The following is a 27,163-nucleotide window of genomic DNA, read 5'->3' as shown; positions in this document are numbered from 1 at the left end:
TGTGTTGAGTGTATAATTTGTGTTTGTCAGAGAGCGGTTTATAAAATACTTACTTCTTTTTAAGCCTGCGATCTTTCTCCGCCTGTGTTCCCAGCTTTCCCACTGCAATATCCTGACCTAGAAGCTCAGGATCGGATATATTCCCTACCGATGGAGAAGATCCATTACCCAGTCATTTGATAATGTTAGTAATTATATTTACGTTTGACTCTAGACCAATGTTTTAATCAGATCAATTCAATATTGAAAAGGACTGCGTTTCCTGTGATATACATGTATACAAAACTCTTAATATCTCATTTGTCTCTATGTCTATCATATTTCTATGTTCTCACCTTGTCCTGGTCCCATAATCTCTTTCCCCAGCTGCCCCAGTCTGGCCTTCTCTTTCTTCCCAAACAGACGTCCAATGGAGGACTTGATGCCCTTCTTCTTTGGCTGTTTATGGAGGGAGTCTTGACTGCTGGCTACACTGCTCAGAGCACTGGCCTCTGTCTCTAATGCAGCCGTCAGGCTGGAGACAAACAAACAGATTAACAGTGGGAAAGTCAGGTTATGTTTGTACGCTGGATGTGTCTGGCTGCTGTCTTTTTGCCGTCTCACCGTGCGTCATTGTGCGAAGAAGCAGGCAGCGTGTGGGTCATGCGGACTTGGCGAGGTGTGGGAGGTGGCGAGGTCTCGCATTTGATGGTGGCCTTGTCCTCTCGACCGTCCTCGTCCACTGCTGCGATCTGTGACAGAGGGAATTTGAATTAAAGGGACAGTTCATCCAAAAATGAAAATACTCTCATTTAATAATCACCCTCATGGCGATCCAAAAATTTAAGACCTTTTAGATATTTTGAGACATTCTCTGCGTGTTTATTGCACATACAGTTGAAGTCAATGGACTTCAATATTTTTTTTTCTTAGCGTTCTTCTAAATATATTGAGGGTATTTCTTAATAATACATGAATTTTTCATATAACAAATGGGTTATTCCAGAAACCTCAGCTAATAATAACTGATGTTAATAAAGATTAGTATAGATCAATAATAATCAAGTAACAAATGTCACCCATACACTGATTTTTTTTCTTAAAAATAATAATTAAAATAATTATTAAAAATGCATTATTTACATGTAAAATCATTTACCAATACTTATTTATCTTAATAACAAATAATCCTCGGCACTGTTGTTTTTTAACCCATACAAATATCTAAACATGTTTAAAACAATATAAATGTGCTTAAGGAGCAAAATGGTAATACTAAGACTTGTTTTCAGAGAATTAAGTAAATTTGCCAGTGGGACAAGAAATTATTATTTTTTTTTTTAAGTATAAACCTGATTGATTTTTCTTATATTTTATTAATTCCATTCACCCTTTTGGACTGTAGCCAATTCAATTCAGTTCCAACTCATGAATTGGAAATGGAAATTTTTTTTAAATTCAATTTTCCCCCAACCCTGGTGTCCTCTATGCTGCCCATAAAAAAAAAAAAAAAAAATCATGCCAAATACAGCCAGCTCTTTTGTGAAGAGACCACATGTTAAGTACCTTTCTCCTGTGTTTCCGCAAGTCACTGGGCTGCAGAACAAAAAACAAAATATGTTAACAGGTTAATGGATACTGGATAGTCATGAGGCATTCAAAGCAACGCAGCATGATGCAGTAACTGCAGCGAAATGACTAGGAAAGCTGTATTACAGCATTTGATTGAGAGACATCACACTGTGTCATTTGTGACTTAACCAGCAGCACAACAATTTGCATGAGAAAAGGCTTTTGTAAAGCCCCAAAATGTTAGTTACGTGCCGTGAATTAAAAAAATATTCTTAAAGGGTCATTTACATACTTCAATTTTTTCTAACCAACCAAAAATAATAATAATAATAATAATATTTAAATTCCAATGACCATTTTCCTCCATCTATGGTCAGCACTGTTAATATGTAAAAAGATCAAAGAAAATCTACTGTAAATCTTGATATGAAGATATGGACAGAGATACGGATGGGCTCATATACCAGTGTCATGACCCCCATGCGCTCCATGTCGCGGGCGGGGCTGCGCGGGGTGAGTTTGGGGGTGGAGTGTCCGCTAGGAGGGGAGGAGGAGGTGAGGGAGGATGCAGTGGCCGAGGCAGTGATGGAGGCTCCGGGATGGTGCATCCGCGCCAGGTTCAGCCCCTCCAGGCTCACGCTGGCCACGCGGTTCTCGATTTCCTCTGCCCTCAGTTCTGTCGACTCCTTCTCTTCTTGGATCAGCCTGGAGTAACAAGGGAGAAAGAGTTTAGCCCGCAGTGAGTCAGAAATTACAGTGTATCATACTGTACACTTAGCATTTTGATTTACAACATTACTGGAGTGCTGAGCTTGCTGGGTGAAAATGTGTAAATAATTTTGGCAACAGGACTAAAAACAATGCAGCTGAAACAACTAATTAGCCTTTACTACAATTGATGGTACAAAATGAAAAGCGCAACACTAATATGAACATAAAAAGCAGAAATTCTGAATGCTGTCTGGACGCAAATATATATATATTTTTTTACTAAATGCTCAATTACAGTGTTACAATGTTTAGACTGGTTTGCAGATTCAGAGATTATTTTTGAAGATCTGATACCACAGTTTCTGTAAATCTGTCTCTTTTTTTCAGCCTAAGCGCAGGTGTCAGGTTTGTGAAGCGAGATTGTTAAACTGTTTTGTTTTGGGTTTTTTTCAGCTGTAATATGCTGCGCTGTGGGTTTTAAGATACCAGTCTCCACCAGGTGTATGTATCCAAAGAGATAAAATGGCATGGTCCTGATGACTCGATTATTGAGTTACGAGGGGAAAATCTCCAATAAGAAATGCATTAAGTCTATGGAGACTGATGCTCTCGGGGGGGCTCAGAGAATCTACATACTGCCTTTGTGACATGGGGTTATGGCATCTGGCACGGTTTTAGACAGCCTTGCTTTAAAGCTACTATATCAAAAAAAAGAAAGAAAAGAAGTAGAAAATCGCCAAAGTTTAATTTAAATCTTTCTTTAAATTGTAATACCTGAAATCTAACAAAGGTCATTTCTAAAAAAAAAAAAAAAAAGACATTTCAAAATAAACCCTAACATTTTTTGTATATATATTTGTGTAAATCTATATATCAATATATCAAAAGAAAGCATACAAGTAGCCTACTGATGCTATGGTATCTTCTCAAGTACCAGAACTTTCTGTGTGCTTCTATCTATTTAGCAACAGAAAGAAAACACACTAACTTGTGATAAAGCAAAGCAAAAACCAAACAAAACTGTTGAATGCTCTAATTGTTCAAATAAACAGAGCAAAGTCAAGCATTCACACTCTTCAGGGGAATTAACCTACAAACTGTTTATTTAATTTTTTCCTCTGCAATTCACCTTCAACATAGAAAAATGATGACAAAATGCAATAATAAGCTCAGAGAAACAGAGAAATAATGAAATCTTGTGCTTTACTGGCCAAAGACTGATGCAGTTTGTTCAGAGAACGCTTGAGGACATGACCGACAATGCTCAAGAATCGCAAACTGCAGTTTACTGCTGAAACATTCGACAGCTCTTGTAGTGGATGTTTTTCATGGCCTTGGATTATTGAATATCTTGTAAAGCAACCATCGAGCAGGCTGCAAACAATTAAACATTGACCATTTGTCAAGCATTTATCATGTTTACAGTTTGCTGTAAGACATTCAACAGCCCAAAAGTCTTCTAGCCCAAAAGCACAAAGACCAAAGCTGGTGCTTTATCAAAAACGGACCACGACTGGGGGGAGAGAAATAAACCGCACACAGGGGAACCATCTTTCTTCCTGTTGCAATCAAAAAACCCAGCAGACATTAGAGGCACAGTTTAATAGCATAGTGAGCAGTATTTGTACACAAGTAATCAAATAATGTTAAACACACATACTGTAAGTTGTATATGAGGTTGCACATTTTTTATAAGCTGCTTTTTTGTATTTTGATGAAACTTACATAAAGGGAGCTCCTGACCAAAAATAAATGTGGGAAATAACAGGACAGAGAACTATCTAAAAAAATTACTGGTCTGCAGTGAGTGGCTCTTAGTGAATTTAAAATGACCATTGAAATAACTCCAACTAAAGTTCCATAAAAAAAGGCTGAAGAAAGACTCTCCGTCTGTTCTGGCCTCTTCAAATATTAATCACACATTTCCACTCAATTGGACAAATTTCAAATTAGATCTCAATAAAATCCAAAGGGCCGGGACGGTTTATTTGTTAGTACTTGATTTGAAGTCATACATTTGCTTTTGACAGCCTTAAGGCGGGAATGCACTACACGACTTTTGCCCCGATTTCCCCTCGATTTACAGTCTGGAGGAGTTTATGATTTTTATGACTGTTTACAAAGTTGGTAAATGTATGATGTCTTGCGTTCAGATTTTAAAACTTGTGTAGTGTATTCCTGCCTTTAGATGTAAGTGCAAGGGCTGCTGGTTCAAACCCAGTTTGGCCTTAGGGTGACCAATTTGTAAAAGGACATCGACATGCAGGACACATGTCTAGCCTGACAGGTGATAGTGTTGTGATATTAAGGAGATATATACAGTATACATATGCCAATCCCAGAAATTATGGAAATCAGGAACAGCAGAAATGTCCACATGGAGTGAAGGGTTTCCATGTCCACAAGGAAACCTTTCAGTCAACCGCTCTTGTTCAATAGCTACTGGAGTCATGCCTCAAGTTCTCAAGTGTCAAATCAGCCTCCACCTTATGCACTGCATGAACAGCCTACAGGAGAAACTCTGAGCTCTGTCTGATATTTAAATCAGCATATACGCAGCCTGAAGGCACAACTCGTCTTTCTGCAGTACCTTTTATTGTTTTTACTTCTTTCTAGGACTTGTGTGTGGCAAAATACTGATTCTGAGTCTCTGTAGAGATGTAGAAATTCTAATAAATGTGACACTTAAAACATCAAAATATGAGTGAAGGGATTAGCTAGGGAGTAGAAGGTTATATGTAGGTTATGGACGGAAACTTGAATGATAAATCTACGCTTCTAAGATGCAAAGGTAACAAGTTCAATTCCTTGTACTGTACGTTCTAAACAAAGCTACAAGAATAATAGTCAAGTAACTTGTACCTGTCCCAGGAATCAGTGTACTACAAGTCACTCTGGATAAAAATATGGCAAATAAACATTTAGCAAAGATCAGAAAAGATTAGATGTAGAAATTTACAGCAGAATGAGCGAGTCTTTGACAAGACAGAAACAACCGATTTGTAAGTGCCAGTTAAAATGGAGAAAAAAATTGTCATAACATTTAAAAAAGACTTAAGACTGCAATACACTACAGGACTTTTAAAATCTGAACATATTGTAAAACAATGTCCACACTTGCTGACTCCTGACTGTCGACTCCTCTAGACTGCAAAACGGTAGAAAAATCTGTGCAAAAGTTGTGCAGTGTATTCCAGCCTTAACCTGACTAAAAATATCACTGAGGTTTGCTTTATGACTGTGGATTTTTTAAAACAACATTTAAATGATGTTTTAAAGAAAAGCTGTAAGAGTTATTCTTAATCTAATGCTAAATGTAGGGGTGTGCGATATGATGATTTTTGATCGTGGACGATAAAAATGTCTCCACGATCTGCTTTTGAAGAAATATCGTAGTATCGTGCTACAGCGCACATTCTATCAGCTGCGGTTCTTATTCCTCCGTCTCAATATACTGTACATTATTCGGATCTGCTTTAAAGCCTTGCCGGTTAAATGTTTTATTCACACGTCGGTCTGACGTGCGCTTTTTCTGAGCCCGTACACCCGAAGCACGCGTGCTAAAGCCTGTCAAAAAGCGCCTGATTACTGAACTAAGTTATCTTGTGCACTAATACTGTCAAACCACACAAGGTTTATGTATAGACTCCATTGCTTATGTCTAAAATGAGTAAGTAAACAGCTGAGAGAAAACGGATGCCTGCCTCTGTATATTAGATGCGTGCATGTCTTAAAGGGGCAGTATTGAACATGCTGCTGACTGTCATTAAAGGGATAGTTCACCTTAAAATTTTATTTCTGTCATTATTTACTAACTCGCATGTTGTCCCAAACCTGTATTAATTTCTTTCTTGTGCTGAACACAAAATAAGATATTTTGAAGAATGTGGGTAACCAAATAGTATCTGGTCCACATTGACTTTTGATAGAAGGAAAAAAAAATACTATCACTGGGGACCAGCAACTGTTTGGTTTTCCACGTTCCTCAAAATAGCATTTATGTGTAGCAGAAGAAACTCATTCAGGTTTAAAGAAACTTTTGAGTGAGTAAATGATGGTATAAATATAAAACAATTTTTATTTTGGGGTTAATTATTCCTTCAATGTTAATGAAACACCAAAACACAAAGAGACAAATCACTCACTACTCTTGACTGAAAAACGTTAATACAGTTGATTTAATAGGAATCAATCTATATAGTGTTTTATTTTTATATTTGTTGATTCAATTTATTGAATGCTCCTGCTAAATACACCTATTGTACCTGAAAATAAAACACTGTTTTATTTGTATAGTATGTGTATGTGTATCTGAGGATTTACCCAATAATGACAAAGATTTTTATCTTCACCCACTTTGGCCTAAATATCCACCATTCTTTTTAAATATTTTTGTTATCTTGAAAGGTTTTGTCTTTATAATAGGGAAATTAGTTTGACTGTAATGCTCAGACAACTTGCAAAATAGTAAAACCAACATGACAAAGAATCGTGATAAAATCGTGAATCGTGATTTTTCTTAAAAATATCGTGATATTATATTTTTGCCATATCGCCCACCCCTAGTTAAATGTACAACAAGAAGAAAAACAAACATAGATGTAGGGATGCAACGATTATAGATTTTGCTGGTACGATTATTGTCTGAGGAATAATCACGGTTTTACGATTATGACGATTATTATGCATTTATTAACTTCCCAACATTACTAATGTATAAAATCACATGAACACTCTTTAGATGTTAAAGTGTTATTTATTGCTAGCTTTTGAAACAGAAATAACACAGTAACCAACAATACAGCACAAAATAATAATAAACAAAAGACAAACAAAAGTCCATCTCTCTCATTAGAATGAAAAAGGTGACTGCTGCTCTGAAACCATCCATGACAGTATTTCTCTTTTGAAAATAAGAAATGGAAACAGATCACAAAAGTATTTAATGTTTTCAGTTTGTAGGCTACATTATTTACATTTCTTTTGAACCTGGGGTAGAGAATTTGGAAACATGATGAAAATTTTATTTTATTATTTTTTACTTGTGAATAATACTACAATAACAAAGTTAATTAAGTATTATTCATATAAGACCAATATTAACTTTATTTATCTCACAGGAGAAACTTACTAATGATGGAAATAAACTGAAATATTATTGTAATCAACTGTCATCCATACGTATTCATTTAATAATCTTCATAATAATTCATATGATTTTACATGTGGCCTGAAAAATCTGTGCAAAAGTTGTGCAGTGTATTCCAGCCTTAACCTGACTAAAAATATCACTGAGGTTTGCTTTATGACTGTGGATTTTTAAAACAACATTTAAATGATGTTTTAAAGAAAAGCTGTAAGAGTTATTCTTAATCTAATGCTAAATGTAGGGGTGTGCGATATGATGATTTTTGATCGTGACGATAAAAATGTCTCCACGATCTGCTTTTGAAGAAATATCGTAGTATCGTGCTACAGCGCACATTCTATCAGCTGCGGTTCTTATTCCTCCGTCTCAATATACTGTACATTATTCGGATCTGCTTTAAAGCCTTGCCGGTTAAATGTTTTATTCACCGTCGGTCTGACGTGCGCTTTTCTGAGCCCGTACACCGAAGCACGCGTGCTAAAGCCTGTCAAAAGCGCCTGATTACTGAACTAAGTTATCTTGTGCACTAATACTGTCAAACCACACAAGGTTTATGTATAGACTCCATTGCTTATGTCTAAAATGAGTAAGTAAACAGCTGAGAGAAAACGGATGCCTGCCTCTGTATATTAGATGCGTGCATGTCTTAAAGGGGCAGTATTGAACATGCTGCTGACTGTCATTAAAGGGATAGTTCACCTTAAAATTTTTATTTCTGTCATTATTTACTAACTCGCATGTTGTCCCAAACCTGTATTAATTTCTTTCTTGTGCTGAACACAAAATAAGATATTTTGAAGAATGTGGGTAACCAAATAGTATCTGGTCCACATTGACTTTTGATAGAAGGAAAAAAAAATACTATGGAATAAGTCACTGGGGACCAGCAACTGTTTGGTTTTCCACGTTCCTCAAAATAGCATTTATGTTTAGCAGAAGAAACTCATTCAGGTTTAAAGAAACTTTTGAGTGAGTAAATGATGGTATAAATATAAAACAATTTTTATTTTGGGGTTAATTATTCCTTCAATGTTAATGAAACACCAAAACACAAAGAGACAAATCACTCACTACTCTTGACTGAAAAACGTTAATACAGTTGATTTAATAGGAATCAATCTATATAGTGTTTTATTTTTATATTTGTTGATTCAATTTATTGAATGCTCCTGCTAAATACACCTATTGTACCTGAAAATAAAACACTGTTTTATTTGTATAGTATGTGTATGTGTATCTGAGGATTTACCCAATAATGACAAAGATTTTTATCTTCACCCACTTTGGCCTAAATATCCACCATTCTTTTTAATATTTTTGTTATCTTGAAAGGTTTTGTCTTTATAATAGGGAAATTAGTTTGGCTGTAATGCTCAGACAACTTGCAAAATAGTAAAACCAACATGACAAAGAATCGTGATAAAATCGTGAATCGTGATTTTTCTTAAAAATATCGTGATATTATATTTTGCCATATCGCCCACCCCTAGTTAAATGTACAACAAGAAGAAAAACAAACATAGATGTAGGGATGCAACGATTATAGATTTTGCTGGTACGATTATTGTCTGAGGAATAATCACGGTTTTACGATTATGACGATTATTATGCATTTATTAACTTCCCAACATTACTAATGTATAAAATCACATGAACACTCTTTAGATGTTAAAGTGTTATTTATTGCTAGCTTTTGAAACAGAAATAACACAGTAACCAACAATACAGCACAAAATAATAATAAACAAAAGACAAACAAAAGTCCATCTCTCTCATTAGAATGAAAAAAGGTGACTGCTGCTCTGAAACCATCCATGACAGTATTTCTCTTTTGAAAATAAGAAATGGAAACAGATCACAAAAGTATTTAATGTTTTCAGTTTGTAGGCTACATTATTTACATTTCTTTTGAACCTGGGGTAGAGAATTTGGAAACATGATGAAAATTTTTATTTTATTATTTTTTTTACTTGTGAATAATACTACAATAACAAAGTTAATTAAGTATTATTCATATAAGACCAATATTAACTTTATTTATCTCACAGGAGAAACTTACTAATGATGGAAATAAACTGAAATATTATTGTAATCAACTGTCATCCATACGTATTCATTTTAATAATCTTCATAATAATTCATATGATTTTACATGTGGCCTGAAAAAATCATGTCTATTGTTTTGGTTTGTGAGATCGGAGATCGCTGCACGCATACAAACATTCAGGAGGACAAACTTCTTGAGAACGCTGCCCAGCGACTTTTTTAATAAATTAGATTAAATAGCCTACTGGAGAGACACAGACGCAGGTAGGCTAATTCACATAGGCAACTGTCACCTCTCTCTCTCTCTCAATCGAATAATTAATTCAAGTAGCTAAATATTATAATTAATTCAATCAAATAAATGTGATCTTACAGCACTATTGCATCTCATTCAGATCTGAAGCTGGCAGAATGCTGAGCTAACGAGCCGTAGCTTCGTCAGGTGGTTCTTGCCTTCACATTGTGCACTAAAATCGTTCAATGTACAGCTAGCCGGGCATGATCCCTTGTGCATTCGCTCTTTAGCAGCAGTTTTTTTACGGCAATATTTAAATGACACTCTGGTCATTCTTGGTGTACCGAAAATGGTCCCACACTATCGACAGGCATTTCGCTGGTGGAAATAAAGCGTCGCTGTTTAGTCCTTCTGTCACTAATCTAATGCGTGTAGTAGCCTGGGTGTCTCTGATAAGCACGTCATTTTAAGCTGGTGCACCGCTAGTGTAACTTTGTTTTCGTTTTGCGCAATCTGCAACAGTTCCGTTCCGTGCAACAGAAACACTCGGTTTAGCGGAACCTTTACAATTAATTAACCGTGACGTTTTAAAGCGCGGTTAATCGCGAAACCGGTTAATCGCTGCATCCCTACATAGATGTTCAATAAATAATAAAAAATCACCCCATATCAGATTTCCCCAAAGTCAGGTTTCAGGCCCCATTACTACACTTATCAGAGTAACAATAACAAATGTCTTACTTTTTTTTTTTTATCCAACTAGGGTTTTATTTCTCTGCTAGGCATGCATTTGATATGTCATTAACTTTCTTTTGGACAGTCTTGAAAATTCTGTTGCTGTTTTAGAACAGGTGCTCGCCTGGTTTAGTTCCTACCCTTGTTGGTGTAAATGAACAGCTGTCAAACCTAATAATGCTAAATAAGGTCTGCACCAAGGGTCGATCTTAAGCCCCCTGCTGTTTTATCACCTCTGAGGTGATATATCTAAGAAATATAATGTCCTTTCCTTGATTTACAGATGGATTACATTACAGACATTAACACAATCTGAATGTAGTCCATCTCTGGGTAGACCATTAAGGCATCTCAATTTAAGCCTAGTCTATGAAAAGGTGCTGTGGTCACAATCAGCAAACTAACCGGATCTCTTTATTGATGGCATCCAGTTGTTCTTGCAGCATCATTGCCAGAGTCTGAGCATCTGAATGTCCTCCAGGAGACAGTAGATCCATAGAACTGAAAAGGGTCTCTCTGTCGTCGTCATCGATATCTGACATCTCCGTGTCGCTCTCGAACGGGTGGCTGCCCAGAACGCCAAGTTGCTGAGAGCGCCATTCGTGCTCTCCCAGAGACTTAGCCTGCAAGAAGATGAAAGAGAAACACAAGGAGTGAGGTTTAGCACAAAGCTCGAGAAACAATAGGTGATGATATCCTACCTTCTGTTCGTCCCTACGTAGCCCCACGCGTCCTCTCCTGGGCCTGCGGATCACCTTGGTGGAGCGATAATGGTCTGATTGCGTCTCGGCAAGAGAACCCAGAGAAAAACGCAGATCTCCGGATGCATCCAGATGAGACCTGGAATCAAGACCACAATCTATTATCTAGAATTTAGACATGGCGAAAAACTTTTAAACTCTAAAATGACTTGAGGTTAGTTTCACGATGAAATTCATTGGAAACTATAAACTTCACTTGGAAAACTCATCATTACTAACGTTTTAACGGAACCGTAGTATAAAATCACACAGAAGAATCCAGGTATGTATGAGGCAAGTAATTTGACAAACACCGCATAGAAATGGTAACATAGTTCCTTGTGAGTTATGTTGCCGTCTACATACACCGCAGTCTTTTAAGGCATTTTAACCACAATGGAACCTTATCAGTGACAGATCTGGAACAATCCCCTGAAGCATAATTGAAAACGATGATGAAATATAACTATTTGAAGTTATTGATTATATTTATAAGAGCCAGAAATGTTACGTATATTGCAAAGTCTAATTTGATTGGTGGAATTTTTTAAAGAATAATGGGTAACAGTTTTTCACCTATAATTCCACTAAACATGATAATTTAATAAGTTTAAAAAATGTGGGCTGATGGCTTCAAAAAAAAAAAAAAGCATAAACCACCAATTAACAACCTCAGAGCTCACAGTAGGTCTGTTTTTAAAAGGTGATAAATTATTGTTAAAAATCAATTCCCCTACGGAGTAAATTAATATGACTGTCTGTGTGATCTCATAGCATCCTTGGATCGCCTCATGCAGTGCTGCTGCTAATGTTGTTGCCAGCTACTGTATTTGGAACAGCCTTCATGATGAGTGCATGACTATGTTGCCTCAAAATTCTATTGAGCTTGCTGGGTTTTAGAACAGAGCTATTTTTTATAGTAAAAGGATAGTTTTCAGACTTTTTCATGCTTTCTGTCTCACCGTGACAGCGTAGGCTCTGTAAGGGATCCGGCCCTCAATCGGTACTGATCCAGTTCAGATCTCAGTTTCTCGATCTCCTCCGAGAGATGAGACTACAACCGCAAAGCACATTAAAGTTTCATTTTACTCAGAATGGATAGCAAAGCATTGCATCAAAATTTGTTCCACCGAGCTAGTTTTCAAAAAATAAAAACGAATAACCTTTTCCTGTATGGAGTCTTCTAACTGCTTCCTGTAGTTATCAGAGTCTTGTATTAACACATTCTGAAAGAGAAGCAAAGGAAACAGTGTGAGTGATCAACATTATCAGAAGACATCTGCCATGATGGTTAGATCTTCTCTCACCTTATCCTCAAGAGCGGCCATTCTCTCTTTCAGGTGAAGCTGTAAACGTTCATTCGACTCTGTCAAGAGTCTGTCCACAGTGTCTGACAGACGCTTGTTGTGTTCCTCATTCATCTTCTCTCTCTGTCGAGCCTGAGGAAACAAAATTTTATTTTAATCAACATTTTATTCACAAAATACATAAAACATTTTTATGTGTGTGGAAAATTGCTATATCAGTAAAGACAATGTTTCTGGTTATGTTTAGAAATAAAATACTAGCATACTAAATACAGAATACTAATAATATAATAGAGACCCAAAAACATGTCTCTAGAAAGTCATTCATTATAAAAATCATTTTGTTTAGGCACTATTTGGGGTATAATTTAGAGAAAAATGGCAAAATTTAGGGTTGCAAAATTTTTGCACAATTTACTGTTACAGAAAGTGAAAGTTTTGAATTCACAAAACAAATGTGTTTGTAATATACAGCGACCAGAAAGAACATAGTTTTGAAATTTCACTTTTTGATCATTTAACTACTGTAATACTCATATCAACGTTATTTGAAATATAATTTAGTAATTTTTAATGTCACTTTTTGAGAGAGAGACAATGTTATGAGAAAAATGGTCTCAAATTTATGTACATTCAAAATTTCAGAACATGTTAGCTTTTTCCCATCACTTAAACTTGTTGTGATAAAGTTTCAGATACTGTTATGTGTAGTTTTGACCCATATTTGAAGTTAGGTATTATTTAATTATACAAACATTGCAATTCTGCTACGCTGGGTCTCTGAGTGTTGTATTGCCCAGTTAGCATAAGATAAAAATCAAAAGTAAAACCCGTCTCTGCGTTTTTGACGGTTTAATAAAACGCGTTAGGAGGAGATCATAATCATAGTGGATTTTGCTTTCATCGTCATTCATTATACTGGAAATGGAAGGTTATTGCATTGTGGGATATAATTTTCCATGCAGCATGCTGTTTTATACTGTTTTCATACAGTTTGTATTATTTATTTATTTTTTGACAAATTAAGTTAGTATTTCAGATAGTCCACAAACAGAAAATTAACATTCTGCACAAAATAAGCATACTGTGATGATAATATATAGTATGGAAGTGTGGATTCTTTAATGATATAAAGAGATGTTGACCCTGAGCAGTTCCTGGTTCTTTTCCTCCAGCTGTCCCTCTAAATGTCTCATCCGCTCCTCGATACTGCCGTGTCTCTCCTCCGCCTGAACAACAAACACACATTGTATTTTGTCAGATGAGAAAATGTAAAGCCACAAATTAGCCCAAACAGCAGAGAAAAGACCCTTGAACCATGACTATGATGTTGGCTGGAAAATAATCTAGATTTATGAGATTTTGAGTTTGGTTTATAAAGTGCCATCACACCAAACACCACAGACATGGTTGAGCAGACAGGTAAAGAGAAGGAGCGTGTATTTCCTTAAGCTTCTGTTCTCTCCTGGGTGAACAGAAAGAACCAAGTACGTCAGCAACTCATTAAAGCGAAGAAAATCCCAGCTGAGCATCACATGCAGCTGAAATATACCAGCAGTGAACAGACCCACAGCCAGACAGAGTGAATATGAGCGAGAGAGAGAGAGAGAGAGCAGCTTTCAGCCCCACCTTCCTCAGACTGCAGTTCATGTCCTGGAGTTTAGCTTCCATATCAGACTACCAAACCACACAATACAGAGAAATACCACACAACATTAATAATAAACAGCGTAACTGTCCATGTTTCCACAGTAGAGTTTGTTAACAGCTCGTTTTAAAGAATGAACAAGAGCATTTTCTGTCTTTTACTGTTTCTTTAACCCTTTCAGGGGCAGTGGTCACTGTGAGAAATCACCTGCCAACTTCTCACCTCTCATTTGGGCTTAAAGTAGGAATCGTTCCATTTTATGAAAATTTGGGGTGTTTTTTTTAAGGAAGAGGAAAAGTAGCACACAGGAATTATAATTCAATAAATTATACTATATTAAATATATTAATTATATAACAAATGAAGTTTATTCATTTTATTAAGTTTATTTTAACAAATAACCATATATATATATATATATATATATATATATATATATATTAAAAATTCTACACTAAAAGTATATAACAAATATAATATTTTTAAAGAAAGAATTAAAAATAATAAAGTTAATTATAACCAACCTAACTTTATAAAGAAATTAAAAAATTCTGTCAAGATAGTTATATAATATAACATAACATAATATAAAAATTATGTTATTTCAACGAGATATTTATATATCTAATATAATACATTTTATAATGGAAGACCTTTAAGTTAAGTTTATTACTAATATAATAAATGTATAATTAATATTATTATAATATTATTTAATAATATTATTTTTATTTTTTATATCAAGGTTACATACTGTAAGTACTATGGGAAGGAATCACAGGAAATAACAATTTTCACAAAATGATGTAATTATTCTGTGCTTGGTGAAAATCAGTCATGTACAATTTGTTAACACATACCAGACAAAAAATATTCTGATGTATTTGACCATACGACCTTTCGAATCCTTCTGATCAGTACACTATATAAGTTTGAAAGAGATCATTTCATTCTACTGTGACTAAAAGGTTTTTATGCTGATCAATGCACATAATAAATGTACACTAAGTGCAATGTAATGCTTTTCCCCAACTAAACCAAGAATGTTTAGAGCACCTTAATGTGCAGTGGTCAATAGGAGAAACCACCACAAAAATGGCTTGACCCCTAGCCTGAATAGTTGAGCCCAACATGGATTGCAGTTTGATGTCTCTCTCTTTGAAGTACTACTGTTTGGCTGATTCATTTGTGTGAATCGTTTGTTCTGATGGTTCACTTCAGTAAATCAGTTCATTTGAGCTATCACTCAAGTGTTCCCAGATATTCCTTCACTTTACTTCTTGTTCAGTTCAAAGCAAATGAATATTTAGTTAAGGATTTCAACAACACTGGTTTGCATTAAACACAGCTAATGTATGTATGTGTGTGTGTGGTATCCAGTACAGTACCTTAGTGAGAGCTGCTATCCTCTGTGCTAGCTCAGCCTCGACTTCAGGCAGAGTCTCAGCTTTCCTCATGGTCTGCTGGAGCTTCTGTTCCGCCAACTCCAGCCGCTCCTGTAACTGCCTGTTCTTCTCCTCCATCTGTGGGAGGAAAACACACACACACACACACACACACACACACACACACACACACACACACACAGTGTCTGATCAGAGAGTTTATCCTCATATAGCAGACACCATAGGACAGTCCAGCTTCCACGGCAACAAGTGGATCATCGTGGCCATTTTCAGTGTGCCCAAACAAACAAAATTACATAACTGCCTATTTTTGACTGTTCTTGGAACAATTAAACTCTCATTAGAGGGTGATAAATGCATGCTGAAGCTTGGCAGTACCTGTCTCAATTCACTTGCCTTATACACTAAAATCTCTTCAAATAGGTTTCTTTAACTGAAGAAAGCAAAAATTAAATAAAATCTACATATTACTTAATTTGTTTTAATTATTTTTGTAAATAAGTACAAAAATAATTAAAACTGAAAAATAAATAATTCTTTTGTAGAATATCCTTGCTGCTCATTTACATATCAGTGTTATTTTGGTACTGTTTACATAAAAAGTGAAACTTTGGAAAAGGAATATTTATGGTATGTTCTTTGCAGTTGTTTTAATAGAGGGAAACGATGCATTTCTAGTTTCATAATATTTGTTACTCAGCTTTTACTCTCTGAAAAGTAAAGTAAAAAAAGTATCAGCTAAGTATTCCTCCTTTGTAAGTCACTTTGGATAAAAGCATCTGCTAATTGAATAAATGTTAATGTTAATGTAGTTTACAGCCATGTAAACTTCAGGAAAGTATTTCTTGTTTGACTATTAATCAAGTTATGGCAAGAGTGAAATGTGTAACCTTATGTGCGCTTATGAGATATTAAAGAATCCTGCTTTATGCTGTACTTCTACTCTCTAAGATGATGACTTCATAGTGTGTGTGTAACGAAGGCAAGGCGGCCTTGAAGTTCTGATAAGTGCTCTGTGTGTGTGTGTGTGTGTGTGTGTGTGCTGGTAGCGCTCTCTCTGTGTGTTAGAAGACTGTCTCTGTTAGCTGCCGCCATCCTGACCAAAAATAGGTGTCCGGAAGACACCTACCTTGTATGATCCCTGATCGCTGACGTCTGCCCAATCTGATGGAGATATGTTTGAAGCGTTTACGTCCATATGTGGAGATTGTCCAAGTTTATCTAGGTTTTAGAACCTATCAGAATTTTGATGACTTATGCATTGATGCAATTAGCAACCTCTGTTAGGGTATAATTTTTTAATTGTACGCAGAGCGGCCTACAAACTCGATTGTGAGTCTTGAAGCTGACTTCTGCTGATGAAACTGCAAACTGTCTTCAGTAAATTTTCTTCATTTTTGATCGAATCTCTTGACTTCTGGTCTTTATTCAACACACCTGGTCCGAGGGTCTTTACTGTAAATTCCCCTACAGTATATATCCATCCATTTAATATTTTGGCTTCTGTACATCTATTAAACAAAACCAAAAATTTGACCCAGGTAAGTTTTTGAAATGTTTCATTTGACAAGGAACGAACCCCAAAAAAAGTATTAATTTAAATGGTTGACAAAAATGTCTTAATTTTGTCATGCACTTTCATTATGTCTCTGTAATATGTTCAGAACATTTTTTTTTCCACATCTCTGAGCACTTTCTTAGAAATCCTGGTGGATCATTTGGCAGGATATGAAATGGTGTCATGCTGACCGTGATATCAGCAGAAAAGAATCTTCAATTATGAACGGAATGACTGTTTGTCAGTTGTTAAGTTCAAAACATCCGTGCACTACGCAGTTACATAATTGGAGTATATCAAAGTAATTTGAAATAATGCTAAATAAAAAATGAAATTGGAAAACAAGTGGTCAGAACCTGACCTGTCTGAGGAACGCTTCCTTATTGGCCAGTTCGTTTTCCAGCTTGTCTGTAATGTCATGTAGTGATGTGGACTCTCTCTGGGCACTGAGATAGCGCTTCTCAAGAGTCACGATCCGTTCCTCCATGTCTTCTTTCTGACACATAGCCTGTACACACACACACAAATATATTGGCAGACTGTTGGTTAGTGGCTCTCAGACACACACCTAAGATGGAGCCCGCAGGTGTAATAGTCTGCAGTCAATCAAAAATTCTCACACACAGGCTTGAGGACAAATATGAACACAAGCAAACACACACATTCGGACACAGAGGCACACACACACACACACACACACACACACTCACTGCTCCGGGCTGCCACAACCTCTCTCCATCAACAGCTGTATCTCAAATCAAACAGACATTTCCCAGAATCTGTCCAGCTGTCGCTAATTATCAATGTGACAAGGCTGCGTCCGAAACCGAAGGCAGCTGCTTCGCTACCTGGTCAGTCAGTGTTGCAACAGACTGAATTTTGTTACGAAGGCACCTTTTAAGAAAACTGCCTTTGAGTTGAAAGGATGTTAACTATTGTCTGATGTGGTTTCAGACACGGCCTAATCTACAGTATGTGTGTTTTGAGACAGAGGCTTGACATACACCCATACTGCACCTCTTTAATATCTCTCTGGTACTTGTTGTTCATATCTTCGCTCTTGATGAGGTCTTTGCGAGCCGTCTCCAGCTCCTGCTCCACCTCGGACACGCGAGAGGACAGCGAGGACATGCGCTCCTTCATCTGCGCCAGCTCGTAGTTCTGCTTCTCCAACAGCTCCTGCAGCTCCACCACCTGACTGGCCTCGTCCCCCGACTCCATCGACCCGTTAGACAACCGCTGAATCCCAAACACATGCAATACACTTCCTTTTAGAGTGAAAAAATGCTGTGAGATGGATTAAACAGATTAAATAAGGATGTTTAAACAGAATTAACTATTTGTTAATTCAGTAAAACTGCACATTATTATAAGGGTTATTATTGTTAAATAAAACTAAGCCCATAAAATTCTTCTTAATAACATTAAATAAACATTAAAGGTGACGTATCATGAAAATCTGACTTTTTCCATGTTTAAGTGCTATAATCGGTGAATCTACCAACCCAGAATACATAAAAAAAGAACAACACAGTAAATTTTTTGCTAAGCATTTCTTTGCAAGCTTGTTAAAAATGTGATGTAGAAAGGGGATCTTATTATAATATTACCGCCCCTTAATTTGCAAGTTTCCACTAACACGGTGCCGCCATTGTTTTTTCGCAAGCGACAACTGTGTACCAGTTCTAACTCCATGGCGAACGTTTGAGCAAAGCATGCTAACTGTTCTGCACTGATCAGCACAGCTACAAGTCCCAGCCACAGAGGAGACAAGAGAGCAGTGGATTTATTGATTTATTTACTGTATATTATGCTGCTGCCACACAGATCTAATATAAACATGCCATTTCTTTCCCAGCTGTTTACCTTCACAGACATAACTGACTGTTTTTGTAACTCGTGTGGTTTTAACACAAATTTGTGTATATTTGACAGTTTAAGTGCAATAAGACATGAAAGAGAACTTGGTTTAGTATTCACGTGTCGTGTGACAGCCGCTTTCTGTGTGCGTGCTTCAGATGGGTGTGCTCAGAAAATCATATATCAGAAGTTTAAACTAATATAGTTAATATAAATATAAAAACACCTTTTAGGTCGGCCCGCTGGATTATATTAGACTCGGATGATCAATTTTAAAACATTTGAAAAGTAAATCACGTAAAGATTGCTTTCAGTTTATGATGTTAAATATGGTCTCCAAACAGGAGAGGTCACTATTTTCAACCGCTCACCTATTAATAACAGCGCAGTAGGACGTGCACTCTAACATAAACATTTACTAACATTAGCAAATAAAAAATGAAAAACTGGCCATGAAAACAGTATTTTCCAGTCAAGATCGTAAACAGATCATCATTTTACCAAGTTCAAGGGCATACCGATATGTTTGGAAATCTGCATTGTTATTTAAATCGCTATCACTCCACTGCTCACAAATAACGGGGATGCCAGAGTTGCACTTGCATCAAATTTCAAAGACAACCTGCAAATCTGACAACCTGCATGTGCATCAAATCTGAGGAGGAGGGGCCGGGTGAAAAAAAACATCTCCAATATTTTGAATTTGGACTGCAATACCTAGTTCAACCGCTAGGTGTCAATCCTACATACAGCACCTTTAAATGTTAATGAGCTCTGCTGACTCCGCCCCTCTCTTCCGAATCGCTCTCTGAGGGACTGTTTACTTTAGCCGCATTCATCATGAAACTTGCTAATTAGCACATTGTTAGGAAAGGCCATTTGCAAAGATTAATTTAAAAAACCTTGTACTCACTTCTTCTGTAGGTGAGGCTGGATTACGAATGATTTGCGCGAACATAGACGCATTTAGGTAGATCGAGGGCGCATTCCCTTCAGAACAAAATGTAATCCTCTTCAGCGGCTCAGATGACGGGAGTAAATGACTACTGCTATGTTCATTATTACATCCAACAACAAAACACCTCAATCGCTTAGGAGTCATTCTTGGTGGGTCTGAGGTAAGACACCAGTGCAGTCTGTGCTAAAACGCTAGTGTCAATCAAACTATCGTGGGAGCGGCCTTCGTCCGTGTGACGTCACACAGAGATCGGCTCGATTTGAGAAAGGGGTAAAGATTTTAGTAGATTAAAAAAAAAACACTGGGTGGATTTTTATCATTATAGGGTGGTTGTGTACACACACTGCCAACACACATTTCAGTTCAAACAACTTGTAAAAGTGCATGTAGCATTATATGACCCCTTTAAATTTAAGGCCATGAAAACTCTTAAACGGTACGAAAAGTCTTCATTTTAAGAGGTCTTAAATTTGGGGACGGAAAGACAAGAATTGCTATGTAGATTAATATGTCGATTAAACTTCAAAAGGATAATAAATATGAGCGCTGCAGTTTCAAAGTCAGGCGCTGCGTACTGCTGTTACCAGGGAAACCGCTATATTCTGCCGTTCCAAAAGTGAAACCTGCTGGCAGCGAATGAATTTGCTTTTTCAATAAGCCCATCTGCTATTTTTGCTACATATTTTTAAATGCGAACCAGTGGATCGACAAGAAGCTAATGCATTATAAAAATATAAACAATTAAGACACTAAGATATATGTAATTTAAAATAATAATTGTTTCAATTAATATAATAATTCATACTTTTGACTCTTTCATTTTCTTAAAAGTTTTTTAAAGACAGAGATATTAAGTTTAGGTCTTAAAAAGGTCTTTAAAGGTCTTAAATTTGATTTTAAAAATCCTGCAGATACCCGTTTATACTATGGTCACATTTGGAGTAAAAAAAAAAAAAATTAATAAGTCCTTTTTAACTATCCTCTTAGGTTGTTTTGAGAATGTTCTGTAGGCCACTAATAAAAAGTAAGACCTCTGAACATTTGTTTGTTGCAAATTTACAATGCAATTAAATTATGTTTACATTGGCTTGTTGGGGTAATATTGCTATCAACTGACAACAAAGTTTCCCTTCTGAATTAGCATAACTGCACAAGTTTTATAGTTAATAATATCTTTAAAAACAAATTACATTAATTATACTTTGGTTTCTCCAAAAAGGAGATTGACTAAAACGATGTTAAAGGTGTGTAGATGTGGATTAGTAATCTGGCCCCTTGGTATAAATGAGAAAAAATTCTAGCCCTCATCACTATCAAAGTTGCCCATCCCTGACCTAGAGTTAATATATTATATAAGTTCCAGGGTTTAATGTTTTCAGCTACTTCATCCATTTATTCACTGACACTGTCATTTAGCACAGTGCTCTTTATTTGGACTGTTGAATTCCCAGCATGCACATTTGTGTCTGTTCAGTCTAATTGCTTTCTCAGTGTATGAAACTGAGGCTCAGCAGATCTTTCCTTTGTCATGACTAAAATAAAGATTTTTGTCACATATTCACACTAAATCTTAACACGTCTTATGCTGCACTAAAATTAGACTTTACATCCTGTTTAATTTATGGTGCAGACACCCAGACAGAAGGGTGATAAAATAATTTGCAGAGCACACAGAATTTACTCCGTCAAAGCTGTGAAGCCACAAGAGATCGACACGACTTCACCAAAAGAGGGTTCTGTGATCGTAAATAGACGAGAAAGACAAGACAAAGAATAGCCATGGTTTATTCTGGAGCAGCTGTAGGGCCTGATAATGACTCACTTTCACTTTTTCCACTCCCTCTCACTGTCTCTCTCTTTCTTTTTCAGTCTTTTTTGTCTGTTTGAGAGGGTCAGATATGTTTGTTATGTACAGGCAAAGCTGGTGACCTCTGGTTGGTCGGTTGGACCTATGCATCAGTGCCAGATGCCCTGGATATTGTCAGTACTGCTACTGAATCTATCGAGCATCATGGGAGATTAATTTGGCCAATTGAGATATACTGTCAAAGTGCCAACTTTTATCTTTTACAAGGCTACATGTTCCTGCCATCACTGTCACCATTCCACCACAATCTAATGCCGCACACGGCGCCCACCGGTGACAGCGAGAGGAAGACAGCTCTCCTCTCATCCTGTTATCTTTTCATCAGGAGTGTGAGGCAAGATTCTGCTATGACTGGTTTAACGGCACATTAAATGTGATTTAGAATCACAGTCTGACAGGATGAGTCATGTGTGTAGACTGTATAGAGAAGGTTTACTGATTTTATTTTACACACATCTGTGTCCAAAAACTATGTTAGACTAAAAGCTGATTGTACATCAAAATAAATCACTTCTAGTCACCAATTCTGTACAGTGCCATTTAAAATTTGTGGTTGCCAAGATTTTGTTTTCTAAGAAATTAATACTTTTATTCAGCAAGCAAGCATTGACCAAAATTGACAGTAAAATTAGCCTTGCCATCACAGGAATAAGTTACATTTTAAAATATATTAAAATACAGCTACTTTAAATTGTATTGTAACAAAAATCTCACTGACCCAAACTTTTGAATGATAGTGTACTTTTAGCATTCGTAAAACAAAATCTGACTGTTGAGAGATCATTAACCACTCTGAGGCAGTTTAGAGCCTGGTCCCCCACCTTGCCATGAACTTTCTGAGCATCGGTTCCCTCCAACAAGTCCTCGGCCCCTTCTCCTGACGCCACCTTCCTCTGAATGTGGGCATTCTGCTCTCTTAAGGCCACAATCTGTAAAAGCGCAATATAGAGAGATTTAATGTCAACTAAAACCCAGCAATACTGAAATCAGTTGTTGTTTGATAGAACACTTTATGCTAAATAAAGTATACCAGACAGTAAAGATATGAAACACATATCATCCTGACTTACATGTTACTGGTCCAATAAATCCTAAAAAAGTGATATTCATAAGCAACATCAAATATTACTGGTACTACTTTATTGCCTTGTGCAAATAAAGACTAAGCAGGTCTTATACTTTATTTGTATCACCTGGAAGCAACAAACATTTCCACTGTCATCCAAACAATTTTTATTTGTAAATTGGATATCCATTCTGTTTTGATGGGCAGACCAAATCATATTTTTCCTGGACTCTGTGTGTATGTTCTTCTAGAGTAATTTTTGTATGATGTTCATGCATAATTCTCTTGAAACTACAAGCATACAGAAAAACTGCATCATAAATCAAACATAGACAGCTTAGAAGTGTTTGCTTCATACATGTAGCACATCAACAGCAAGCACAGTCAACTTTTCCATTAGTTTTTAATTGCAAATGTTCAATATCAAGGGCACACTGTACTGTAGCTCTCGTTCTGACAGGAATTATCGAGGAGCAGCAGAAATGTTGGAAACAGGCGGCTCTAACTGACCATTTAACAACAGACCTCAACAATTTGTTACAGCTGCCAGCACCAACTATACTGGATTTTCACAAAGAAGTCTTAAAGGTACAGCAGCAGCATTATTAGAGAGAGAGAATGTGGAAAATGATTACGAAATACTAAATTATGCCTTTTTTGAACAAATAAATTTTTATTATAGGGTATAACCTATTTAAGGGCATGTCATCACAGTGTTTCTGTAGGGATTTCACATGACACTTCACATTGCTGTCACAAGACTAGAAGTATTAAATGTCAGAGACAGAATTAACATTCTGAAGTGATCTCACAGGATTTCATAAGTCAGTTATAGACAAGTTTTTGTAAATGTATGCACTTGGACCAATTCTCACTATTAACCAGTTGCTTATTAGCATGCCTATTAATAACATATTGGCTGTTTAATAGTACTTATAAACAGTGATGGGAATAACGGCGTTATAAATAAACGGCATTACTAACGGCATTATTTTTTCAGTAACGAGTAATCAAACGAATTACTGTTTCCCCGTTACAACGCCGTTACCGTTACTGACAATAAAATGTGGCGTTACTACATTATATTATTAGAATTAAATTTTTCAGTTCATCTGAATGGATGCGCAGTGTAGCTGTATTTGACGTACCATAAACTCTAGTGTGAAGGCACACACCTCGCCGTCGCTTTCTCTCACATACACGCACGCAAAGAAAGATACAGAGCAAGAGAGTCTTTCATAACATGCAGAATTGACGCGCTACATGTAAACTATACTCTTTGTTGTATTTTCCTGTCAAAATAATGGAGTTCCTTTGGAATTCTTCAGCTTTTAAGAACTGCCGGTTTCTCTGGTAGTGGGCGGAACTTATGCACAAGCGACAATCTCATTGTCTGGCGCTCACCAATTATCCTCCCTGTTTTGATTTCAGCAAATCAATTCGAGCGAACGCAGACAACGTGATTAATATTCATGAACCTAGCAGCTCACTAATCCTTAGCGTTTTATATTGATGACAAATATGCATTCATACTTGGTTATTCTATAATTACTAAAGTTCTATCATCATATAATATTAAATTAGCATAATATTATATTATAATGCTTGACTGATTGATACTAAGTGTCAGTAGATAAATAGTGTAGATTAATGTACAATGTTTTATAATAATAATTTATTCTTTTTAGTGTCCATTTCATTAATTTAACATATTTAATATTGGGGGCATCCAAAGTTATTTGACATTTGAACATTTTTTAAAAAGTAACGCAATAGTTACTTTCCCTGGTAATTAGTTACTTTTATAATGATGTAACTCAGTTACTATTTGTGAGAAGTAACTAGTAACTATAACTAATTACTTTTTTAAAATAACGTGCCCAACACTGCTTATAAAGCATATATTCTGCTTGCGCATATTCTAAATCCCTAATCCTACCCAATACCTAAACTTAACAACTACCTTACTAACTATTAATGAGCAGCAAATTAGGAATTATTGAGGCAAAAGCCATAGTTAATGGTCTGTTAATAGCAAGGATTGGACCTTAAAATAAAGTGTGACCAAAAAAGTTTAAAATCTACATATTTTTCTTACACACACACACATTTATTGTTACGTAACACAAGGATTCATCCACTGGTGTCGTATCAGCCCGATCTCATTAGAAAACAACGGTTTTACCAGATAGCGATTTTGTATGAATTTATACAATCCAATTCATGTGGAAATATACGATTTTTAGAACAGGAAGTATGAAGATCCAACCTTAACCCCACAACTAAAAAAATAATAATAATAATGATAATTAATTTGTGTTCATGTAAAGAAAGGCCCAACACTGTAAAAATTACTCAGGAAAAAAAGGTTTTTGAAGTACATTTTACAAGAAAATCCTATTTTAGCATTTCTACTTCAAAATTTTATGTTTAATTCAATGTGTTACTTGCCATTTCTTTGTAATTGTTTGCGAATTTACTAGAAATTTCTGAATGGAAATAGTTTGAAAGTAAATCCTACGCCACATTTTTTGCAGCGTATACATCTGGGATGACATGAGAGTAAATGGGTGAAAAATTTAAATCTATAAAGTTTTTTGGGGAAATATCCCTTAAACAGCATAAAAAACTTACACTTACATCAAATAAAAACACTAAACTTTTTATACTTTTTTTACTACACTATACCTTACACTATAATGTAATTTATGAAATGCTGTATATTTGGACCGGCACAAAACTGCCACAGCCCAATAAATGTAAAACTGCAGCGCATACAAATATAGCAGCAGAAGTTGCTGACCGTGGCCACTGGCATATGCTCCCTAATAAAATAACCTAGTATTCTTCAAGGAGCATCTCTAAAGCAGGTTATCTGACTGATGAGCCCTGTCACACACACACACACACACACACACACATTGTGTTCTCTCCAGGCTAAAGGGCATTGGGAGATTATTCCACACCTATGTCGAGTCGCTCTGTCCACTGTGAGTTCAGAGGAAGCAGGATAGATGGATGGATATAAGGAAGACATCCGCTTCCCTTTGTTTGGTTTATCGCCGCTCGCCACGCATTCCTTTAATGAGGCGGCAATTAAGAGGCTTCACACTTTTGAAGGCTCAGAAAGGGAATTGTCTGCCATTTTTCGAGGCCTGAAGATCAAACAATCCCGCACCTTCTGACTCCACAAAGAGCCGGAATATTGAGTCAACTTGCAAATGAAGGTAAATGAGAAGTGGAGGCCCAATGAAAGTGAGCATGTCCGCTTTGATGTCGTTCATTTGGCCTCATCAAAGCCGAGCGTGTACAAACCCGGCTGTGCCTGAAATGCTGGTTTGTTTCAAACAGGAGACAACTACTTCACAGAAACCTGATTCATCTTTGCTACTCACCTGAATGTGTCGTGTAAAACAACATTTTGCTCTCTCTAACTCTGAGATATTAACCTACACTTGAAATAGAAATGGTTCAGTTATACTCGTGCAGAAACGAAGTACTCATAATATACTGAGAATGCTAAAATATGTGAAAGATAGGTATTCTCGTAGCTTCATAAAATTAAGGTTGAAGCACTGATGTCACATGGACTATTTTTATGATGTCCTTACTATCTTTCAGGCCTTGTCAGTTGTGTCAGTTGCATTGCTGTCTATGGGAGGGTCAGAAAGCTCTCAGATTTCATCAAAAGTATCTTAATTTGTGTTCCGAAGATAAACAAATGTTTTACGGGTTTGAAACGACAGAATTTTCATTATTTTAATAACTTATTTTAATAGTTTGCCTGGGTTTTTTTTTTTTTTTCAATGTTTAGAGATAGTTTCAGATGTACAGCCTTTAATTCTACATTTCAGACACTGCTTACACAGACAGAACAGAAACCTTAAACAATCTTAAGCACGCACTTAGCTTTAATAAGTGCAGTGTGACATCTGTGCTTCTCCAGTCTGGAAAAGCACCAGCCGCTGCTGTATTCTGAGCATTCAACTTTCTCTGCCATTCGCTAAGATGTGTGAATGTCCTTTTATAACATCAATGAACAGCTATGAGCCAAAAGCATGAGGTTTTGAATGACTACCACTAATAATAAATAAACATTTTCAGGGATGTAACCATGGGCAGCTTAAAGGGTTGGATGAAATTTAAAAGCAGCCTCAATTGAAATCCTTATGTTTTTTAATTTCCTAGAAACAGAATTTAAAGCAAATCTTTCTCTTGGTTGACACACTCTCAACTAGCTTACGTCGGCGAGATGTAAATAAGAATCTTCTCATCAATATGTTTGCTGTTGATTTTGATTTGTGGCATCTTTCGATGTTTTTATAT

At 36.3% G+C, this 27,163-nt stretch overlaps 1 protein-coding gene across 1 annotated transcript in view; it reads right to left on the bottom strand.

Annotated features, from left to right (window-relative positions):
• ppfia2 (PTPRF interacting protein alpha 2) overlaps positions 1-27,163 on the bottom strand; it is a 187,544-nt gene that overhangs the window by 24,830 nt on the left and 135,551 nt on the right. The window contains exons 6-21 of the mRNA XM_058773057.1: positions 22,593-22,700; positions 18,104-18,325; positions 17,448-17,594; positions 15,511-15,645; positions 14,104-14,151; positions 13,620-13,703; positions 12,475-12,606; positions 12,331-12,393; positions 12,130-12,221; positions 11,129-11,267; positions 10,833-11,050; positions 2,016-2,256; positions 1,546-1,575; positions 604-731; positions 336-514; positions 54-144 (exon numbers count right to left, since the gene is read on the bottom strand). Coding sequence (XP_058629040.1) covers positions 54-144; positions 336-514; positions 604-731; positions 1,546-1,575; positions 2,016-2,256; positions 10,833-11,050; positions 11,129-11,267; positions 12,130-12,221; positions 12,331-12,393; positions 12,475-12,606; positions 13,620-13,703; positions 14,104-14,151; positions 15,511-15,645; positions 17,448-17,594; positions 18,104-18,325; positions 22,593-22,700 — 2,057 coding nt within the window. The remainder of the gene's footprint in view (positions 1-53; positions 145-335; positions 515-603; positions 732-1,545; positions 1,576-2,015; positions 2,257-10,832; positions 11,051-11,128; positions 11,268-12,129; positions 12,222-12,330; positions 12,394-12,474; positions 12,607-13,619; positions 13,704-14,103; positions 14,152-15,510; positions 15,646-17,447; positions 17,595-18,103; positions 18,326-22,592; positions 22,701-27,163) is intronic.

Source organism: Onychostoma macrolepis, chromosome 04 (assembly GCF_012432095.1).
Source record: "Onychostoma macrolepis isolate SWU-2019 chromosome 04, ASM1243209v1, whole genome shotgun sequence".
NCBI lineage: Eukaryota > Metazoa > Chordata > Actinopteri > Cypriniformes > Cyprinidae > Onychostoma > Onychostoma macrolepis.
The sequence above is the reverse complement of the archived record's forward strand: the minus strand, read 5'-3'. Positions and strand labels throughout refer to the sequence as shown.